At 40.9% G+C, this 23,476-nt stretch overlaps 1 protein-coding gene across 11 annotated transcripts in view; it reads left to right on the top strand.

Moving 5' to 3' along the window:
- MOCOS (molybdenum cofactor sulfurase) overlaps positions 1–23,476 on the top strand; it is a 230,034-nt gene that overhangs the window by 115,751 nt on the left and 90,807 nt on the right. For all 11 annotated transcript variants that reach the window (XM_066992631.1, XM_048046067.2, XM_066992625.1 and 8 more), the window contains one exon: positions 12,255–12,331. In XM_066992631.1, the coding sequence (XP_066848732.1) occupies positions 12,255–12,331 (77 nt within the window). The remainder of the gene's footprint in view (positions 1–12,254; positions 12,332–23,476) is intronic.

The raw sequence follows: 23,476 nt of genomic DNA, 5'->3' as shown, positions 1-23,476 counted from the left end.
CTTCAAGTAACTAGGTCTCCTCTATGTCTAAGACCCTGATGTCTTCAATCCAGTTTTCCTGACCAAGTAATTTCATGAATGTCTCAATTTGCTTCTTTCAAATTGAAAACCTCATTTAGGATTGTTTAACTATCTATGCCACACTAATTTATAATCCTTCAGACCAGGGTTTCCATCAGTCAGTGTCTTCCATCACACATTGTACAACTACTCACAAAAGCCAATTTTCAGATAATTATTTTATTTGTAGCCAGTTTTGTTTTTTGTTGCCTCTGATGTTAAAGATTGAACTCAGCAATTTTTGTCATCTTGTGTTTTCTCAATTATGTGTAGGCAGTTAAGACAGTACTTATTTCAATGAGAGAAAAGTATCTGATATTATCCAAAACCTTTTCTCCCATGTAGCTACATAGCCTTTTAGAGGATCTCAGCAGTTAGTCCTGCTTGTTTTGAACATCTCACCAAAGACATTTCAGTTTAGACCAGTTCTATTGTCTTCACCAACTCTCCCTTATTTCTGTGTTTTAAAATTAAATGTCTGTGTTTTAGAAGTAAATGTGCTAAATGTCTTTAGCACATTTTCTGATTATTTTTCTACCATATACTTAAGTCAAGCATCCTACAGAGGCTCTAATCCCTCCATTTTGTAGTCCATGCACCCTGTGTTATTTCATAAACATCTCTGCTTTTTCCACTCTCTGTCTCTTTTTCTATCTGGATGATTGCTGGGATGATATTAAACACATACTTTTTTTTTTTTTTTATTAACACACATACTTGTAACCCTCTGCTGTTTCTTTACCTTGCCATCTCCTTATCTACCTGACTTCCTACTGTTTTCTGTCAAAGCCAGTGATAGGAGTCATCTCTTAGTGCTCTCTAATTTGAGCATCAGCAATGCCAGATAAAATGCCTTAATCTTCCTGGGTTCTTGAAGGAATTGTTTGTTGAGGTGATCCTTTCCTCTGGGCTCTGATGACTGGAAGCCCTCCAAAACTTCTTCCAGTTAACTGACATAATCAGTGCTGGTCTAGAACAGCTGTGAAGGCTAGAGCAGCTACCTTGGTTTATAGCATCAGCACACAATCTTTCTGGCGTCTCCATCACTTCTCCTCCTCTTTGAAAAGGAGAGCCACTTTCGTAGAAGTGGTTCTCGGCTTTCTTCACTAGCTGCAGACCTCTCAAAACAGAGGTCAGAGTAGTTCCTTGGCAAAGTCTCTTGCTGTTTCTACTTCCCTGTCCTCATCTGTTGAATGAGGGGTTGTGTGAAGTCTTAGCAAGCCTTGTCACGATGCTGAAAAGTGAACAAAACGTGAGCAGAGGTCGGCATCTTATAGTAGTTCTGAGATCCCAAAGTAGGCTTTGCAGGTTTTTTCAGTAGGGCATTTGATTGCAGGATGCCCCTGGCTTGGTGTAGCTACCAATAATTATTTTGTCAAGCATGAGAGTAGAATAGGAAGGGTTTGTTTCTTCCTTATGAAAGTCTCAATCGGCTGTACCTCCTATGCCTAAAAAAGTTGAATGTACGCCTTGGGAATGCCTTATTAGCTGAAGTATCCCTCATATTTGTCTCCTCAATTTTCTCTATTTCTATTAAGATGGAGAAGTCGTAGAACGGGCAGAGCTAGGGGAAGATGAAAAGTCTCTCTTTTTCTTTCTTTTTTCTTTTTTTTTTTTTTAACTTCCTGACATAGAGCCAAAATATTCATTTTTGTTAAGAAGCCTTGCTCCTTCTGTTCTATTCTATTCCTAAACCTATTCTGTTTTTTATGACAATAGTATCATGAACGCATTATGATACCACCATTTCAAGTTTTTTAAGTTAGATTTCAGGTTGCCATGAAGGAAGAGCAAATCTGTCCCAAATGGTGACTTTAAAATGGGGCTGGTTTAACATGGTGAGTTTAATAGTGAAGAACTTGCTTTCAGAAGTCTGGGCATTCACAGTTCCCAATGGATTCTGCTTGTTGGGTTTACGTTGCCTCTGAAAATTAGGTCCTGAAAGCACTTCTGTTGCTAGAAAAAGAGGCTTTCTGGATGATATGAGAATTCTTTTCACCCCACAACTGAAGAAATAAAGTGCTCGGATTCACTTTTGTCTGTGGTGGAAATAAGGCTTGTGCATTGCGGTAACCCCTGCTCTGAGGTACAGACCTTTCTGTAGAAATGAGCCCACATGTTGGAAAGCAGTTATAGGGACTTTTCTCTGTTATCTAAGGATAAGTTACTACTAACATTATCCAAGGTCATTGATCTGAGTCTGTCTCACTGTCACACATGATTAGACGGCTGTATTGTTACGTGTGGATTCTCCAGAATAAACTTGTGTTCGAGTGGAGCCTTTTTTGTCCGCCTAATTTTGAATTGATTTGTCTCTACGAAGTTATTCTTTATCACCAAATGCACCTTAAGAATGAAAGATTGCATCTCAATCTTCATGAGGAAATAAACAAATCTGTTTATACTGGATACGGACAAATTATTACAGCTGGTCAGGTTATTGCCTATGAAAAATTTATCTCTAGAATGTCTTTCATCCTTTCTTTCCTTCTAGGGAGAAAATCAAAGACAGGGCTTTGAATTTTTATTAATGATTCATTACTCATAATTTATCAGTGAACAGTTTATGCAAATACACTTTGCAAATTGCTCACTTTAACTGTTACTTGGGGTTATATCTGAATATTACCTTCCCATGGGAAGCAAAGGTATGAACATTTGGATTATTGATATTTAATCATGGGAGAATAAATGCATATCAAATGTTAAATACTCAGATACAGAAATCATTTGCAGTATACTTGGTTACACTAAATTGCATCTTAACGGAGTTCTCGTTGACATTAAGTTATGATTTAAGATGAATGAGTAAATCACAAGCCAGCTAGCTAATAGTTGAACATAGTATTCTTTGAGGCCAGTGTTTAACCAGTAGATCTCATGTTCCCAAAGACATTTATGTTCAATATACATTAAGGAAATATCCCCTTCTACAGTGTTTTATATACTGTAGGGGAATGTCCCTTTGCACAATGGAATATACAAAAAAAAAAAAAAGACTATTTTGCATCTTCTCCCCCAATTAAAGCAAAGAAAACACATTGCCCTGTACTTTGAAGATGGAGGGGAACCTTTGGCTAGCAATAAATGCAGTACAGGAGTTTTTGTGATTGATGGATCTTTCTTTGGGGGGGAGGGGGTAGTAGTTTTATGTTAAAAAAAGTTCTATTACTTTACAGAGTCCATGAAGGGCTTGGTTGGGGAAGTATGTTGTCCCTGAGATATAGCTTATTAGTGGTTGCATGATTTAAATGCCTATGGGTGCAGTATTTGTTCAAATTTCTTTTTAAAAATATTCTGTAAACTATTAATTGTAAAAATAGTATTTGTCAGAGAAATCTAATTTTATTAAAAATTTGCATACTGCTGAATGTAATTGTGTTGCATAGTTCTCAGAGGTGTTATTTTTACTCAAAGCCAGAGCCCTGAGGAGCTGATAACCTGTAAAATCAGAGTGTGTCTTTCAGACTGATTTGAGTATCAGACTCAAGGATTGCTAATCTTTATGTGCAAAAAGGGAAGATTCTTCTAGATACAGGTAATGAGCAGAGTTGCCATTTAGAAAATGTACATAAGGGAAAGATGCACGGAGATATTTGAGAAATAAAAATGTATTGATTTATTCGTTCTGTTTCCAACTCCACAAATGGTGGTTGTTCGGGCACTGGGTAAGCATTCTCCTTTTGCTGTGTGAGAAACAATCATCACCCATGAACATGTAACGTGCCTCTAACAGAGGTAAAAATGAGTTGGTGAAGTGGTGAGAGTAGGTGTTGTATTAACAAGTCTGTAATTTATTGCTGCCCTCCTTACATTTAAATTCTTGGCTTACTGGAGCACACTCCTGTGTAGGCAGTTATGCAGAGTTGGCTTATTGCAATAGCATAGTTTAATGATAGCATACATGCCCATTACAGCAGGCTATCTCCTAATTTTATGTACTTGCCTCAGTGGGATGCACCATGTAAAACAAAGACACTCGCTCCAAAGGGAGTGTGTACCAGAGGTTAGTGGTCTGGGGATCAGATCCTGTTCCACAGATTTTACTAGAAGATCAGAAAGGCCACAGCAAGATGCTTTGCCTTGTGGGATGCTGTCATAAACTCAGCTGTTGGTGCTAGCATGACCAAGGTTTCATCCAGTTAAGAAGGTGACTAACTGGCAAATTGCAAATAGTAAAATAGCATCATCTGCAGAGAGACATAGCCAGGGAAAGGGGAGTGCACCCTCTGGAGAGCTACAAGCACCCTGGAAAGGTACCTGAGAAGTTTGTTTCAGTGTGGACTGATAGCTGTGCTAAAGAGCCGAACAGAGCCATAAAGGTTTAACAGAGCAGTTGTGGTTTTACCCTGCCGGGCAGATGACCTCCATCATAGCTTCTCTCTCACTCTGCCTCCCCAAAGGAAGAGGGGGAGAAAATATGATGGAAAGGGATCAGGTATTGAGATAAGGACAGGGAGATCATTCAACAATTGTCATCATGGACAAAACAGACTCAGCATAGGGAGATTAATTTATTACCTATTACTAACAAGCTAGAGCAGTGAGAAACTCAAACTACAAACACCTTCCCCCCATGCACCCTCTTCTACCTCCTCTCCCCAAGCAGCGCAGAGGAACAGGGGGGGAATGGGGGCTGCGGTCAGATCCTGATGCTTCCTCTCCGCTGCTCCTTCACGGTCACTCCCTGCCCCTGCTCCACCTGGGGTCCCTCCCACGGGATGCCGTCCTTCCCAAACTGATCCGGCATGGGCTTCCCACAGGCAGCAGCTCTTCAAGGACTGCTCCAGATATGGGTCCTTACCACGGGCTCCATCCATCCCCCAGGAGCAAACTGCTCCAGCACGGGTCCCCCACGGGCGGCAGCTCCCCCCAGACCCCCTGCTCCTGCGTGGGCTCCTCTCCACGGGCTGCAGCTCCGGCCCGGGGCCTGCTCCTGCGGGGGCTCTCCATGGGCCGCAGCCTCCTCCAGGCCACATCCACCTGCTCCACGTGGGCTCCTCCACGGGCTGCAGCGTGGAGATCTGCTCCGTGTGGGACCCATGGGCTGCAGGGGGACAGCCTGCTCCGCCAGGGGCCTCTGCACAGGCCGCAGGGGAACTGCTGCTGTGTGCCTGGAGCACCTCCTGTCCTCCTTCTGCACTGAGCTGCACAGCAGTTGTTTTATTTTTTCCCTTTCTTAACTCTGCTCTCCCAGAGTCCCACCCAGCCTTGCTCCCTGGCTCAGCTCTGGCCAGCAGCAGGTCCCCTTTGGAGCCGTCTGGAGCTGGCTCTGATCTGACATGGGGCAGCTGCTGGGCTCTGCTCACAGAGGCCACCCCTACAGCCCCCCACTACCAAACCCATGCCACATAAAGCCAATACACCAGTAAAGATATATTTTAAGTTAAAGAAAAGCAAACAAATATAGCTCCTTTGGAAATGTTAGTTTTTGATGTCAGAAAGCAGTGAGACTAATTAAGACCTGTTCCCCTGCTAATATCAGAGATGGCAATTACAAACTTAAAAACCTAATATGACTGAAAAGAGCCTGTTCCTACAGCCATAAACTTGACACTGTACACCCTTGGTGCTATTGTAATTCCAGCAAATGTCAATTTAGAATAAACAGGTGTATTTCTACAAAGTGTAAAAATGAAATTTACCAAGACAGTTGTTTCATGTGGAGGTGGTATGAAATATCTCTCAGAGGTGAAAAATAGGTTCTGAATGAACTACTTTTAAATGCGTGCCAAGAACCTCTCTGTATTGTTGTACTTTTTAATTAGATGAAAATAAATGAATTGAAAAGATGAAAGGAACTTGTGTAACATCTCACTTCAAAGGACAGCTCCACTCTTGAGGAGTGTTTAAAAAAAAAAAAAAAAAAAAAGGAAAGAAAGGAAAGAAAAGAAAATCAGCTTATTCAAGAAATATGCTTTTTTTGTGGATTTGGCTTCACTTTTACCTGCCTTAGACACTAAGGGATGACTCTTGCTCATTTGACCTAATGCAGTCGTTACCCTGGTGTAAGGGAGAGTGCAGTCTGGCTGACAGTGACATTCCCTCTGCGCTCGTTCATTGTGCTTTGTATTGACTCAGCAGTGCTCTCGAATGAGCTGGATTATTTTTGACCTTGTGGAAGAATTTTTATTAAAGTTTCAAAGCTGTGGGCTATGTTTTGGACAGAGAAATTGTACATGTGCAGTAGTTCTGTGTCTGGGTTTACTCTGGGTAAATGAATTGGGGAAAGAAACAGCTGAATGGCTCATCTGCCTGCTAGGCAAGTCAGCCTTCCCAGAATACAGAGGCTGTCGCTCCCACCCAAAACGCCTAAAAACTGTGCTTTGTCCATGTACTCAATAACTAGTGTTATGCAACGTATTTCACAACCTGAGCATTGGCTGATTGGTCTCAAGGGCCCTTTCGGACTCCTTACTTAAGTCAGTGCTGTCCAACTCCAGGTCTTTCATCCATTTTTACTCCTCTCTAAGCAGGAATTGTTTGTGTAAGCCTTAAGCACTTTATTTCCAATCACATCTGTCCAGGGCATGATTCTTGTCATCATAGTTCCACATAAAGGTGACCTGGCTAAGACAATGAGTTCAAACTGCCCAGGAAGTCACAGTTTTATTCCCTAATTCAATTGCCCTGAAGAGCAGGTTAGCAGCTCTAGAAAATAGCATTTGTATGCAGAAGCCTAGCAGAGAAGTGTCACAACAGCTAACTGACAGTATTCAAAGAAAAACTAGCTCTCTCCATCCCTAGGAAGATCGTAACAGTGCAACCTCTCTCTGTAAGCAGGAGTTTTCTGTCATGACTCAAAGGAAGAATTAGCGCTTCTAATAGTAGAGGTCTTGTGTGTGACTTGCTAAAAAAAAAAAAAAAAAGAAAAAAGAGCAACTCATCAACTTCATAACTCCTTGATAGATTTAGGCAGACTGCTCTGTGTTTTTGTTATGCCATGAGCTGTTTAATGAGTTTGCCAGATAGCAGGTTGGTGTGAAATGTTATCAGGTTTTCACAAACACAATTAGCTAAGCAATTGAGCTCATCCCAGCTGTGATTAAGTGGGATTAATTGTAATAAGAACCAGCTAGGAGAGGGGTAAGCTTGCTTTTTCTTAGGTTGGTACTCTGCACTATTATTCTTGTAAGTATCCTTTATACATCATCAGCTGCAGAGACTTTATTACTTTAGGAAATGGTTGTTGGACTTCCATTCAAATGAACTTCATCCTAAACAGATTATTCTAACATTGGAGTTGCCACTGAGTAGGAGAACAATTTATTTGAAGCATCAATTACATCAAACAGAAAAGTAGCCATTGAAGTCAGTGTTTTGCAGTGGAAAGGAATATGTTTACTCTCAGTCCTAAATACAGTTAAATATTCTGGGAGAGAGCTCTCCATGTTCTAAGAGGGAAATAGCTGCCCTTTATGTCATCATGGTTTGCTTTGGTACTAAGTAAAATTGCTGTATTACTTAAGGTTTCATTTGATGAATACCAGAATTTGTAGATGATTCATGGGAATTTCTTAGGGGATAAAGCAAAATTATCAATCCTATAACTGGAAATAAGGGGGAAATGACAGCTTTACGTGAAATTGCACGTAGGGTGCTCAGTAAATCTGGAGAATATGGAGAGTGAAGTGCAATGGCAGTAGTGCAAATATGCACATTGTAGGAATAACAGAATATTAGTGCTTTCTTTATCAGAAGTGGAAAGCTGGTAATATAGAAATAAAGTGGGCCATATGAACATATAAATACAAGAGAGGAATGTTGCAAAGTAGTCCATATTTGAATTGTAAAAAGAGACTTGCCTGTATCTTTATTTGGGCAAATATTTTTATCATTATTTTTAATTATTTTATGGCTTCTGGTTCTTGTAATGTTGCTGCCGGTGGTCAATTTTTTTTCAATTCAGAAAGAATAAGTAACGCAGGCCTGACAAAAGAAAGCAGAATGCCACAGTGATTGTACTGTTCTGGTGTGTAATGTTTGACCAGAAAAGTCACAATTGTATTTGCTTTATTTTTTTTTTTCTGGACAGAAAGGGGTTCCTAAGCTCTGGACTACTTCAGTGAAAATCTTTAAGATTTTAAAACAGTATCATGGTTCACATATTCTCTGTTGCTTCATGATGGATATACTGCAGTTGTCTCCTTACTTAATAACCATACCTAATAAAGAGAAATCCAGTTTTCTCTTCTCCTATTAATATATAGAGGCCCTTGAAGATTTCTGCTGCCACCTTTGTAGCCCTTTCAAATACCTTTTTATTTCTATTGAGGGTTATGAACTCTGCTCGATGGGCTTGGTGCCAGTGTCTCTGCTCTGGTCTTCAAATCCCAGTGCTTTATTTGCTTTCCTAGGCATTGCCAATATCTGAGCAGGGCAGGTCAGCTCCTCCTTAAGGATCCTTTCTGTAATCTCTCCTTGGCAACTGTGCAGGACCACTGTGACATTTCCTGCAGCCTATGCAAATTTTTAGCATTTTTCCCCATTCAGTTTCAAAACTATTGATAGCTGCTGCCTTCTCTCTTCTCCCTCCTCCTCCCACCATTTTTTCTGTATTTGTGGAAATACTGCTTCCATCAGACATTGATCCACAGATCTGTGTTGCCATTTCACATAATATGAAAGTGCTCCTGGTGTTAGATCTCCTTGAAATGGCAACTGGCCATTTTAAATTTCATCACTGAAAACAATTGCTCCTGAGGTTCAGGAGCAAAAGACTTTGCTATAAATTATTACTAGACAAGATTCAAAAATTCTTAAGGATTCTTTGACCTATGTTGTGTTGGAATATGTGCACATGAATGATCTCTTTTGGACTATTCTTCCCTATAGCAGTCCACCACTTCTCTCTTATAATTTTACTTGTAATTATTTAGTGCTTCTATCTGAATTTAGTCACAACTAAACATATTACTATATAGAATCACAGAATGATTAAGGTTGGAAAAGACCTTCAAGATCAGTTGAGTCCAACCACCAACCTGACCTATACAATACTCATGCATTACACTTATATGGAACTTTACCAACTATTTTTGGGAGCGTTATATGTTCTTCAGCTGACTCTCCTGTCAGCGTAACTTGTGTTGTTTCAATTAGTCAATAACTATAGACAAATGAAATAGAAGATGAGTAAGAAAAATCACTGTAGAAGTGAGAGCTATTATGCTATTCTGTTGAGATCTATTTTATTTTTAAAAAGTATTTGTAGTCAGATATTTCTAACCCTTGAGTCTTTTTACAATAAATGTTTAATTACAGCACCAAAAGCTTTCTACATGCATTAAGAAAAAAATATACATCTAGAAAAAAATACCCTATTTTTCTTGTATACTATGCGTGCATGTTAAACGTTTTTGCCCAAGAATGCCTCTGTTGTGCTCCACATTGTCCAGAAATTTTTCAATGTGGACATCATCAGCCCCTTCTAAGGCAGGTTCAAGGAACACCAAATCCCTGGAAATGTCTCATCCTCATGGTCAGAGTCTAATTTTAAACTTGAACCATGAGATTTGGGGTTGTTGCTGGTGGGTTAATTTCCAGCATTAGCCGTTAAAGCATTGGAGGTAGCTACCTACTTCTTAGAGACCAACTGTGATCTGTTTCAGCCTTACGCAGTAGTTAATTCTGTATAGTTTTGACTTTGTTGTAAAGCAAGATGAATGGTCGCTTCTTAAAATTGCATGTGGACTGTGGTGCACGTGGAGTCTAAAAAATACATATACAGAGTCTAAAGAAAATATACTTTAATGCCTAATATAATGTCCCTTCCCTTCTGCCCCCTTGAAATTCTCTTGGGCGCTAATTCTTGAATACATCCCCATCTCAAAGCTGTATCTTCCCTGATCTGTGGGAATGGCTGCAGTTGTTCATCAAATCCAGCATTTTTGTCTCCATTTGGTGTTTACCCTGTTGGTAGTGGATGCACATTTTTCCCTATCCTTCTGTAACACTCTTGTTATAGGTCAGTTATTTTTAATTTCCAGTAGGAGAGTTTGGAGGGAGATTTATTAGTGATCATCCTCTTTGCTCCAGGAAAGAAGGTCTCTTCTTGCCTTCTAACTTAACTGTACTAGATGTAATCACTTGAAGTGGAGCAAACACAAAGTCTCCACATGTTTCCTCGCCTATTCCTGACAACTTCCAACATTGGAAGGAGAACAAATAAGGCTGCAATTTGCTAGGTCCTTCATTTTTGCCACCTAGCCTTACCCATAAAAGTAGCCTAGAAGGAAGCTGGAGAGGGACTCTACCAGGGAGTGTAGCCATGGAACCAGGAATAATGGCTTTGAACAAATGGAGGGGAGATTTAGTTTAGATGTGACGTGACGAAGAAATTTTTCACTTAGAGCACAAAGCACACATGGAAATTAGGGCTGAAGATGCACTTTGCTTCTGTTTTTTTCCGTAAAGAATAGAATGAAATTACTTTAAAAAACAGCGTTAAAAATAAACCCAGGGCACAGGATGGGAGATACAGGGCAGTCCCTGTGGCCAAGGGGCAGCCTTTCTCTCTGGCAAGCCAAATGGCCTTGGGGGGGCCAGCCCCAGAAAAGGGGCCCTCAGCCCCCCCAACCCTCCTCCTTGTCCACGTGAAGGCATCTTCCAGGCAGCTCCCAACACAGCCGCCTTTGGGCACGCGTGGGCCGGTCCGTTACAGAGGCTTGCTGAGGTCACAGCGGCCACCACTGACTCGGGCCCTATAAAACAGGCCCCCTGCAGCTGGCCCACCATTCGCTGAGCATCTAGGCACTCTGACTGCCAGCTTGTGCGGCAGGAAGGAGACTAGAAGAGCAAGGCGAGCGGCAGGCCTCCTTGGTGTGCGAGGACTGTGATGCAGTCCGGTGAAGCACCAAGAAGGAGTGCACCTGACCAGAAGGAGAGGTGTCATGGGCGGAGGGATGGCGCCGGCGGCACAAGAGACACCAGTGCCCAAGGGACCTCTGGCGCCCAGCCCACAGACAGATATAGGCGGTATCATTGGCACAGCAACGACACGGGGAACGGGCCAGCCCCTGAAACACCCAGCGACAGGGGGCCTGGGCCTTGCCATGGGAGTAACGGTGATGTGGGGCGAAGGCAGGAACATCAGGCAGGCAGCCACAGGGAGCAGAGGCGTGCCCATAGTCCGGGACACAGTGTGGGACCCAGCCATGACCGTAAACCAGATGGCAGAATTGGACCCATGCATGAAAATCAAGCCGACGGTGCCATGGGACCTAGGCACAGAACTGGACGGCCCCCTGGTTCGGCACCCTGGCCTGAGAACGTTCCGAACGGAAGGCATCCCATGTGGGCAGTCCTGGGCAAGGACTGGCTTAGCCTTCTGCCCAACACTGTGGAGCCCGTGGAGCTGGATCCACCAGATGTGGAAGAACAGATGGAAGTGGATCCACCTCGGCCAGAAAAGACCTGGGACTACCGTGGCATGTCTTTGTGCTCTGCCATCCGAGAGCACCAACAGCATCGCAGGAGCGCCCAGCGAGCCCCCTACTCGTTGCTCAGGCTCCATCGCAAGCATTAGCGTGGAGCCACCAAACACCACAGACATCTCGCAGGCTTGCCTGCAAGATGTCCTGGCAATAAACAGCTCTTGCCGATTCTCAGGGGTTATGTGAGTGCTTCTTTTTTTGGGAGGGGGTAGGGGGTAGGGAATGAGCCAAAGTTGCGCCAAGGGAGGTTTAGGTTGGATATTAGGAAAAACTTCTTTTCCAAAAGGGTTATTAGAAATGGGCTGCCCAGGGAAGTGGTTGAGTCACCATCCCTGGAGGTCTTTAAGAGACGTTTAGATGTAGAGCTTGGTGATATGGTTTAGTGGAGGACTTGTTAGTGTTAGGTCAGAGGTTGGGCTAGGTGATCTTGGAGGTCTCTTCCAACCTAGATGATTCTGTGATTAGGGCACAAGACACAACTGTTACCTGTTACACCAAAAATCCAAAATCCATAAGTAGCCCAAAAGGGGAAAAAATAACTTTTGTGTACAAACAATTGCTCATATGAACCTCTAGCTTTAAAGAATATATTTTGACTTCACAGGACATTACAAGACTGGAAGAGGAATCATGAAGGGAAGAGTTCATAGTCTGCACGTTAGATTCAATGGACATAAAATAGTGCCTCTCAAAATAGATTTAAAGTCTGTACCGAAGCTGCGTGATTTGTTTACTGTGATGCTTTGTTCCATTCTTCAGGTTTGAAGACGGCACAGTCTCTTTTCTTGATATCATTGCTCTGAAACATGGATTTGATGTTCTGGAAAAACTCACAGGTCAGTTAACATGACTTTAATAATGAAGACTGAAGTTCTAGATTTATACTTGGGGCACAAATCTGGTCATATTTCCTATGGCTGTAGCTTAGTTTTCCTTTCTGTATTTACAGACCATATTCATCAATGTGAAGAACAGATTCTTCAGGGTATCTGCTTTATTAAGGCCTTACACATCATATTATTCCAACCTCCTTTGGAAAAAATGAAGTATCCAGCCTGTTTTAACCTAACACACATGTAAGGCTTGAGTACATCAAGCACTTCTAGTCTGCCTCACACTCAGAAAGGTGCAATAGGAAAATAATAGTAGAAAGTAGCTGAGCTACATCCTATTCATACTTGAAGCAGTAAGAGTTCCTGCTGTGCATGAGGACCAGGCAACTTGACCTGGTGCAGAAAAGCTATTTGGTAATACAGATTTAGAGAGAAACCAAGAAAGAGAGTTTAAAGTGCAGCCAAAAGCTTTTTTGTTAGATAGGAAATCCAGTTCCACTGTGCGGGTAGTTATCTTCATGCAGCAAAATTTCCAAACTATGATTTCTCACAGCAGTTAATTTATGTCTGTACTTTGAAACACTGTAGTGGAAAGCAGCATTATGTGTTTGTTGTTGTTTTTTTTTTCCTCATTCTGTTTTTGATATGAGATAACTTACCACTGTAAATCTTAATGAAATTCTCCGGTTTCTCCCTCAGAGAAGCACATGGCTGTGAAATTGTAGTACAGTTCCTGTTCCCTGAGGTGCAAGGTGAAAGGCAAAGAGACAAGTCACAGCTTGCTGCAGGGGAAGTTCTGACTGGATATAAAGAAGTATTCTTTTTCAGGATGAGGGTAGTCAAACACTGGAACAAGTGCCCAGAGAAGTCTGCCAAATCTCCATCCTTGGGTATATTCAGAATTTGGCTGGACTTGGCCCTGAACAATCAGAGCCTGTGGCTATGTATAACTACACTTGAGATTTCTAAACAAGCTCATATCCTGCCATCTTCGTCTATCCTGTGGTTTATGGAATTGACGTTCCCCAGTCATACTAAGTTTGGGAAGCCAGCGTAAACCTGGCAAAGGTCCCTTTGCAGTGGATTTCCCTGGTAACCATCATTTCCATGGTACATTTACTGCCATGACTTTATCTTCCCAAGGAAAGGGAAGAGCAGGCTTGCTGGCTTGCTAGGGAGCCTTTTGACTTTGAAACTCTTTCCTGAGCTCCCCCTGTTTGAGTATCTTTGAAGTCCTTACCAGGGAGCTAACACTGCAGTCCCAGATACAACTTTGAGCTGGATCATAGTCTTCAAACCAGATGCTGTATGTGAGGGGTGACACTCATCGTGCCGTGTTGACTCCAGGATACCCTTCTGCTTGTCTGGCTCTGCACCCCAAACACACAGCCTGTCTGTGATTGCTGCTGTAGGTCAGTGATTCTCCTGAAAGGTGCAGGAGATTGCACCTAGCCAGAGAAGCATGCAGCACTGGCTGTGCAGGAGCCTGGCACTGTGGCGTGCTTCCACATGTGGTGTGCGCAAAGTTAACAAAATATGCTCCTGGAATATGTCTCATAGTCAGGTGCATGCACAGTTAATGTGAAATTTCTGGACCTCCCTTCTCCAGTGCACCCTTCAATTTCATATATTAAGGCATAAAGTGCATCATGATCTGAGTCGAGAGAGACACTGACCATGAGCTTTTCAGGCTTGCATAATTTCTACTTGTGTCTGTGGAGGTTTCTTGTCAGGAGTTATCTGAAGGTTTCTAGTTTCTTCTTCCTCACAGAGATTTTTGTGAAGGATATTCTCGTATATACTTGCTCATGTGGAAGTCAATAGAAGAGTTTTCATTGACTTTAATGGGAGTCTGACTGAGCCCCAACAAAAAAGGATGGTTTGCTTTATGGGGCTCTGCATGGAAACCAGGGATCCAAAATAAGCTTTTACTATACATACCTTCTTGCACTACAAAATGGTTCAGAAGAATGTACAATCTTAAGCAAACACATTCCTTTGTAAAGGGGGCTAATTGCTTTGGTTTAATGTGTAGGAGCATCGCCTGGCATGCCTGATGTAATGGGAGTATCTCTTCCATTGCATTCCTCATCCATCTCAGCCTCCTCTTGGTACCCATTTCAGCTAAACTACTGAAAAAATCTCCTGGTACTAGGCAGAGGGGGATATTTGACCCTGAACAAAGTGTGAAGCAGTTGATAAAAGGGTAGAATACATGCGAGAACAGAGTCTGTTGAGACCTTTCAGTCTTTACTATTGCTTTTAATTTGCCTTCTCACGGATAGCAGTGATGAAGATCTAGGGTAGCTGAAGTGACTTGGAGACCTGTCTGTCAAAGGGTTTATCCACAAAAATGTTATGAGGGTGAGTCAGTTGGCTTTAATTCTAAGCTTGATTCATTTATTGCTTGTTGAGTTTTGGTTTTGTTTGTTTATTTGTTTTAAGATATATATATTTTTTAAGTCTGGCTTTAATAATAACTTTCTGTCTCCAGTATCTGAAGTATATAAAATTTTATTTGCTCCAACACTCATCAATACCCAGGTTTAACTGGTTCAAATAGCAAAGCAGATGCATTTATACTATGCTGAAGGGAACAAGGTGAACTGTTGTATTTGTTCATTAATAAAAAATGCACTCAACTATATCAGCACCATATTCTTTAGCAGTTTGCCTGAATGAAATCATTACAAAGCTTTTTATGGCGCTCTGTCACTTTGAGAGTAGCTATGGACTGCTGTCTTCTGGATGCTGGAACATTTCTGTGGATGTGGTAAAAAGTTTCGTAAGTCTTCCAAAGCAATGATTTCAGTTTTCTGAGGCATAACAACATCTATATTAAATTAGCTTCACAGAGATTTTTTAGTGTTGGGTTTTTGTTTTTTTTTTCTTACTATATTCTAATTATTGTATTCTAACAGGTATAATAACCTCTGTTTTTCCTGATATTGCTTATTGCAACAGCTTATGTTTTTGCTAGAAAGCAAGGTTTCTTAAAGCTAAAAATAGCTAGGTCAAAAACATGGAGGTTGTTACAAGTTTTCAGACTAATAATCCTTTCATTTAAAATAAAAATAAAAAATAGGAATATTTCTATTTTCCTTGGAAAAATTAACTTGTCACACTGCTTAATAGAAGAAAGGCAAAGGGAGGTGAGATTAAATATATATATATATAGGCTGAAGGACTGAGTGAGAAGAAACCTACTCTGAGGAGAAAATTGAGAAACTAAATAAACAATGTTTGTGACATCTTTGGATTTAGAAACTTCATCACTGCTGGTGTAGCTTAGGTACTTTGGTGGTCTCTAGACAAACTCTGGAGTGCCACACTGAAAAGCAGAAGTGACAGCACTGCCTCTTAACATCTATAAGAGACCAGTGAAAGTTACAGGAATCTATGGTGAAAGAAGAAATTTAATTCTGCAAAGGATTTTAGACACCAGTTGATCCCTGAATTTTTCCCAAAGTCAGGTTAGTCCTATACCATTATATGTAACCCCAGATGAATTAAAACTTGCTCCACATAAGTAGGAATGTTCATTGTCTCCCTTCATACTAAAACGTGATTATGGGTGTGTGTACATACATTTCCACGTGGTATGTTTTTTTAATTAAAATTTGTTCATACAGAAGAGAAATCAAGTAACTACCTTTAAAAGGTGGTAGGACAAAGTTGTACAGCTGTGGTCACATTTGGATTTTTCCATCACAAACCACAGCCTACGAAGCGGTAGGTGCTGTCCAGAACGGTTTGTTTACCTTTCCAAATGTTTAGCTCTTCATTATCTGTAGGCATTGAATATATCTGTGCACAGATGGGCACAACCAATGCAGCAAGGGATTTAGTGATTTGTTATAGTGATTTAGTGATTTGGTATTGCCATTTTCCCCTCACCGTGCCTCCTGGACATCATTGAGAGTATTGAAGCTTTGCAGGTTCCTTAATTTCTGTTGAAGGAACTCTGTTCCTTTTGAACATAGATTATTGGCGTTTGCATGTATGCAATAAAGCTATCACATGCTGTAGGAATGCTCTGCAATCCAGGATTGCAGATTTGTTCTTATCCACTTTATGTATATTTCTTCCACTTCAACTGTCAGAGTTTCCAGTGGCAAAATGCACTGTCAGATGGGAATCACTTCTGAATGATGCTTTCTTGTAGCTCCTGGTTGCATTCACCCACTACAAAAAGTGCTTCTCATTCTGGGTTGGAAATAGCGTGGAGCAGAAACAAGCAAGATAAACAAAGTGATTTTGTTATTAAGCGTTCTCTTCTGTGTAATGAAAGCACTGCTGAAGTTCTCTTGGGATGTAAGGTAGTTGGATTGACCGGTGTAATTATTGAAGATAGAGAGGGAGATCACTAATGGAAGGTTTCATCATTAGGCTGTGCTGAGATAAGTAGAGGTCTGTTTCCAAGTCTGATATCATCCCAACTAAGTCCTTGACCTGTCTCAACTTCCATTTATCAAGAAGGCATAGTTCGTGCCAAAGTTATATCATGATGTGTGTGAGTATTTAAGGCATTTTCAGACATCTTGTATATTAGGATCTTTAAACTTGACCTTAGCTGCTATGCACTCTTATTAGTAAATATTTATCAGTTTTACAAATGAAGCTAATGTACATCATTGGCAATTATTTTGGAAGTGCTACTTTAATTATGATGTCTATTCAGTCAGGAAACATTAATCCTTTTCACAGTAAAATGTAATATGTATTGGAAGGAATAGTGAAATGCAGACTAAGTCTCCTAAGCATGATGAATTTAAAGTCCTTTTTAAAGCCATTTGGTTGTTGATTGGTTGTTGGAAAGTAAAGGTTGTGCTGGCTTTCGTAGAGTCAATTATACCACATAACAGCTGAAAAAAAAATACAGTGCAGGATGCTAAATGGTAAGGCTAATTTTTATTTTTACCTTGGCCTTTGAAAGTTGGGGCTTCTGAGTTGTTTTCTGCCATGTTTTAGTTTTTGCCATCGTCTCATATATCAAGGACTGGTTGCAGCTAGTGGTGGGATATTGGACAGCCTCCTGATGATGGTACTGTACAGACTCTCATGTGTGTCATGTTTAAATACTTATGGTTTCACAAATTATCCAGTTCAGGGTCAGAAAATATTTTTCTTTCCTTGATCAGATTGGCAAGGATCACTGGAATTTCATCTGTGTAGAGATTTGTGACTGCTTCCTGCCATCATCTTGGCTTTTCACTTGGACAGTTGGTGTAATACCTGTGATTTTTTACTGCTTTCATCCTTGGTGCTGCTTTCATTCATATTTTTAATGGATTGGGTTTTTTTCTTTTATTTTAAGATTAAAGATGGCATTAATACGTGTCTTCTGGCATGTGATAGGCGTGTTGGAAGTGGATGCTCCATTTTGGCCAAAATATATAAAATTCTTCACTTTTGAGGAAACCCTCCCCTTGGTTTGAGAGAGGATGAATCACTGATGGAAATTTTTACTTTCCCTCTGCCAACCATTTGCCACAAGGAACTGTAATGTAAAAGAAACCTGAGCAATTTGTACAAGTCTCCTCACTTCACTGCTCACAATTAACACCTTCTGTAACTGCACTTGGAAGATCAATAGGGTTTGTTGATGTCTTTTTTCATGAGAAAAAAAAAATGTTCAACAAGTTGACACTGGGGAGAAGATGTTCTATCCACACTCTAAATATGAAAATACGGGTACACTAAAGAGAGGACATTTTAAAATCTGGCTTCAGAAAGAAAAGTAAGACTTATAAATATGAAAGGATTGTAAAAAAAAAAAAAAAAAAAAATAAATGCTTAAAGCCAAAAGGTATTCTGATTCCCAGATAATGACACTACTAGGTACGTCAAAAGACAAAAATCTCTCCTTTCCTTTCATGGTTAGTGAGGTGACTGTTTCTGTTTTCTATTTTCTATCCCTGCATGAACTTGGTTTAGAGAACAAACTAGAAAGAAAGTTATTTATGTACTGCTACCAGCTCTTGCTGCTAGCATGTTATGTCAGTCTAGGTTTCTTAGTTTTCTTTTGTGACTTGACTAATGCAAACTACACATAATTTATACCCTTGAAAGCAGAGCAGAACAGCTAGGGCTTGATTTCAGAAGCTATGAAAAAGTGAGTTAGCAGGAAAAAATCCTGCCAAGGCTGCTTTTGGAGGGTTTAATCTGTATATAAGGTTTATTTCTAGAAATGAAAACTGCTTTTATGTTTTTGGTTTTGTTCTAATGCACATTTACTAATATTGATGTGGATTGTATTTGCAAGCTGCCTAATCTGTGAAGAGGGCTAGGCAAGGACTAAAAATGTCAGCCTTTCCTCAGACTTGTAGAGATAACACAGGGAGAGGTAGTACAGTACAGAAATGTCTTGGGTGTTTTTGCATAATACAGCTGAAGAGAAAAATACACTTCTTAGGAACTAAAATAAGAAGAAAAATGTCTTTGTTATAAGCTGAGCTGATGAAGAAAAAGTGCTGCACAGCTGACAGAAGATATACACTTGGCAAGAGGTAATTGTTCTATGTTCAAACAAAGCAGCTAGTAAGACTTCTGTGTTGAAGGCATTTGGTGGCAAGCAGTATTATTGCAGGGGAGGGATTTGTAGCAGAGTCTTCTCGTGCTTGGGAGACATCTGGAAGGAGGAAGCCAAAGCAACTAATACCTGGGGGATCAGCGCAGGTGCTGTGGCACTGGCTTGCCAAGGCCAGTGCTGGCAGGAAGCATTGCTGACGGGCTTTTCGCTCGTGCAGTGACAACTGAGCTCTTGAAGTCTGCAGTTACTGAGAACTTCTCCTTTGGCAGGGCTATGTGCATTGCAGCTCCCCAGATATTAATGAGTGTAAGAAACTTGAGGCATTTTTGCTTTGAGGGAGCTTCATGTGTTACCGTATAAAAGGATGCTGGATTCACTGATCTCAGTTTTCTCACCAAGTAATGTTTAACCATACACTATTAACACCAGAGAGTCTCGTGTATACCAGTTAGTATGACCCATGTCTGCCTTCCCTCCTCCATCCATCTTTACGTGCATAGTTTAATCCCTGGATGACGAAGAAATTACATACATGTATTGGGTGTCCTACTAGTTGCACTTCCATACTGCAGATCAGGATTTACTTTTGTAGTTACTGGAAGCACCCTGGTGTAAAACTGCTTTAAGTAAGATAGCAGTATGCCCTTTGGTTTTTGGTATGATTTATACACCTTCATCTAACTGTTGGTTTAAAAATAAAATAAAAGCACATGGGGAAGAAATAGAAAGAACAGCATTGTCATGAGGAATATGGCAGCTGCTGAACTTGTTAGTACCCTCAGTGATACTGTGTTATGGGTTGCTGTCTTTACTAAAACCAGCAGAAATGCCACTGTCTTACAAAGAACCAGTGATTTAGAAGAACTGTTGCTCTGAATCCTGAGGAGTGATAAAGTGCGCTCTTGCACTTGTCATTCCCAGATACAGGCTTTAAGACAGGAGTGTTGTCATTAGTTGTGCATTCTTGTCTGCTTTCTCTCTCTGCTAATCATTTTTTTTCCAGCCCTGATTGTTAACATAAGAATTTGGAGGCCTTCCTTGAGCTGCGGTAGCTATAAATCAGAGTTGTTAATGAGCTGATAAAAGTAAAGTTTCTCCATGTGCTAGTTCAGTTTCTTCAAGGTAGTGGTTGGTGATTTAACAAGAATGATAAAATCCCAGGCCTCTTCTCTCCCTATCACTGAAATCAAGAGAAGTATATAGTAGTGAACAACCAGGAAAGCAAGATGGGAGGACATTTAATAAATTGTAGTGATTAATCTATCTCTATACCAACTCTATTTATGTAGTTCAAAATAAACCATTGTGTTTCTAATCAAAGAAGTTACTTTTTATTTATTTATTTATTTTACCATAGTAGAGCAAATTACTAATCAATCAGTATATTTTTTGATCACATTGTATGTGAATGCTGTTTATCCTTGACTTAAACTGTGGAGCCTCATTCCTATTCAGATTATCTTTTGAACAAGGTTTTACCAATGTGAACACTAACTGAATTCTGATGTTCTTGCAGTTCTGAGTACCTTAGTGTATGTACATGGGTTAATACAGGAGAGGTGACTTACCTGCTTTGCATCAGATGGCTTCTGTGAAACTAAGCCCTGACCTGAGTTGAGGTTGAGTCACCATCCCTGGAGGTCTTTAAGAGACATTTAGATGTTGAACTTAGTGATATGGTCTAGTGGAGGACTTGTTAGTGTTAGGTCAGAGGTTGGGCTAGGTGATCGTGGAGGTCTCTTCCAACCTAGACGATTCTGTGATTCTGTGACCTATTGATGTATCAGAACCTCTACAGTATAATCATAGAATCACAGAATGGTTTGGATTAGAAGGGACCTTAAAGATCATCTAATTCCAATCCCCCTGCCGCGGGTAGGTATACTTCCACTAGACCAAAGCCCCATCCAGCCTGGCCTTCCCTATTTCCAGGGATGGGGCATCCACAGCTTCTCTGGGCAACCTGTGCCAGTGCCTCACCACCCTCTGAGTGAAGAATTTCTTCTTATAGTTAATCTAAATCAACCCTCTTTTAGTTTAAAACCATTCAATCCCTTTGTCCTATCACTATACTCTCAGATAAAGAGTGCCTCTCAAACTTTCTCGTATGCTCCTTTTAAGTACTGGAAGGCTGCTGTAAGGTCTCCCCAGAGCCTTCTCTTCTCCAGGCTGAACAACCCCAACTCCCTCAGCCTCCCTTCCTAGGAGAGGTGCTCCATCCCCTTAATCATTCTCATGGCCCTCCTCTGGACTCGTTCTAACAGCCCCAGTCCCAATACCAACCTCTGAGGTACAGCACTCATTGCTGATCTCCACTTGGACACTGAGGCATTGACTGCAACTCTTTGAGTGCGACCATCCCGCCAGTTCCTTACCTACCAGCTGGTCCATCCATCAAATTCACATTCCCCAATTTAGAGTCAAGGATATCATTCAAGACAGTGTCAAATGCTTTGCACAAGTCCAGGTAGGTGATGTCAGTTGCTCTTCCCCATCCACCAAAGCTGTAACCCCATTGTAGAAGGCCACCAGATTTTTCAGGCACGATCTACCCATAATGAAGCCATGTTGGCTGTCATCAGTCACCTCCTTATTTTCCATAGGCCTTAGCATAGTTTTCAGGAGGATCTGCTCCATGATCTTGTCAAGCATGGAAGTGAGACAGACCTCATTTGTGTGTACACTCTTATGAAGTCAATGGGGCCATGAAAAGAAGGCTAATTACAATGGATAGGGTGAGGATGAGGACTTCTGAGGCTTGAGCTCCTTTTCTCACTCACAAAGTTTACTTGACTTTTATTGAATCATGTACATACTAATATTCAGGGGAGCAGTGAGTTAGGTAACTGTGTTCACAGACTCACAGAATGGTTGAGGTTGATAGGGGACTTCTGGAGGCCACCTTGTCCAACCCTCTACTCAAGCAGGGATACCCAGAGCAGGTTGCCTGGGACCATGTCCGAGCAGGAGACTCCCCAGCCTCTATGGGCAACATATGCCAGTCAGCGCTCATTTACCCACTTGGTGAAGAATTGCTTCCTGAAAGAGTTTCTAGATCTGGATTTGGACTCTGTGTGGGATTTACCTTATGTTGTTCTCAGAAGCAATGTCTGATCTGACTATCTAGATTTCCATTGCAATCCATGGAAAGAGACAGTACTTCACCACCTTGATTTCTCTGACGTATTTTGAATATTTGGGATGAAGTGAGTTATAGCCAGCAATGCCAGTTCTTCTCATTGTCTATTAAGGGAGCTTAGATGATTAGCTTAGCATGGCATAAGAAATTTTTTGACTTTTAAAGAACCTTCCTGCTTAATGGTCATGTGGGACTAGAAATCTGAACTGTCAGATTAATTGAGGTGGAAGTAGTGTTCCTGAGTATTTTGGTTTTTTTTAGCCTGTCCTTAGGATTTGTGGTTAGTGTTCGGCATAACAGACTCTCCGTTTCTATTGGCTGAAATCAACTGATAAAGCAGAACAGGGAATATGTTGGAAAAATCCTGAGGAGTGTGAAGTCTTCACATAAGTTTTCTTATTTGTGAAACCCTCATCCGTCTGTTACTCAAAGTGATTTCTGATTTGCAACATATATTTCATGCTTCAAATCCAAGCTTATTCAGGTAGATATTGCTTTCTCTTTGAGGGAAAGGCTTACATTCTGACAGCAGACAAACTATTTTGCAAAGGCAAAAAAAAAAAAAAAAAAAAAATCTATCTCCAGGGAGAGAATGTCCCTGTTATTTAAAAAAAAATCATCGAATCAGTCAGGTTAGAAAAAAGAATATGTACAGCTGACTTCAGAAGTCTGTGATCATTTTCATTTCCAACTTACTAGTTAAAGCAGATTAGGAAGAAAGCTCAATTGGTTCTTTTGCATCAAAAGAAGCTGTTGTTGGGACTGTTGTTAATTTATTAGGAAAGTCATGCTCAGCGGAGCACATATTTGCTAATGGGTGTAGATAGAATTAAAACAATTACAGACTCAGTATTACAAAATGAGCAAGTAGGTGAGATAGTCTTGTGCAACTATCTGAAAACACCGCCAAGCACACATCATGTATTTGGAAGGCAAGTCTGAAATAATGGATGACTTCTTTTTTCTTTCTGTAGATAGTCTATTCCAAGTTCTGCCTGAGGTAGTGTTGTGAAATCTGTCACTTTCAATAAACAAAGTGGGAGAAATTATTGTAGCCTACATCAAGGGAGAATGGGTATAAGACCCTACTCTTCAATAAAGGTTGTAGGAATATTAACAGCAGTCAAGAGTAATGAAACTCTGATCTGCTGGCTCATATACTGACCCAGCACTGCCGATGCATGGCTAAAGGAAATCTTGGAAAAACGCTTTCTGTCTTTAATATCTTCCTCCCTAGAAGATCATTTTCTGTGTCAGATGTAGTTAGGAGATGACGGAATTGTCAGTTTCACTACAAAGTTGCCATTATCTTTGCTAAGAAATAGAGAACCTATAAAGGCTGTGGAACCACATTTTTCAGAGGTGAGGGTTTTTATAGTTAGCCTTGGGTGTAGAACTTCCAAAGATTTTTTGCTGCCTAAATTGATTGGTGGGTCAAGGTCTTGGTTATTCCTGGAATGCCATTTTTAAATGGGGA

The sequence above is a fragment of the Anser cygnoides genome, chromosome 2 (assembly GCF_040182565.1).
Source record: "Anser cygnoides isolate HZ-2024a breed goose chromosome 2, Taihu_goose_T2T_genome, whole genome shotgun sequence".
Lineage (NCBI taxonomy): Eukaryota > Metazoa > Chordata > Aves > Anseriformes > Anatidae > Anser > Anser cygnoides.
Note: the sequence above shows the minus strand (reverse complement) of the source record. Positions and strands in the feature narration are given on the sequence as shown.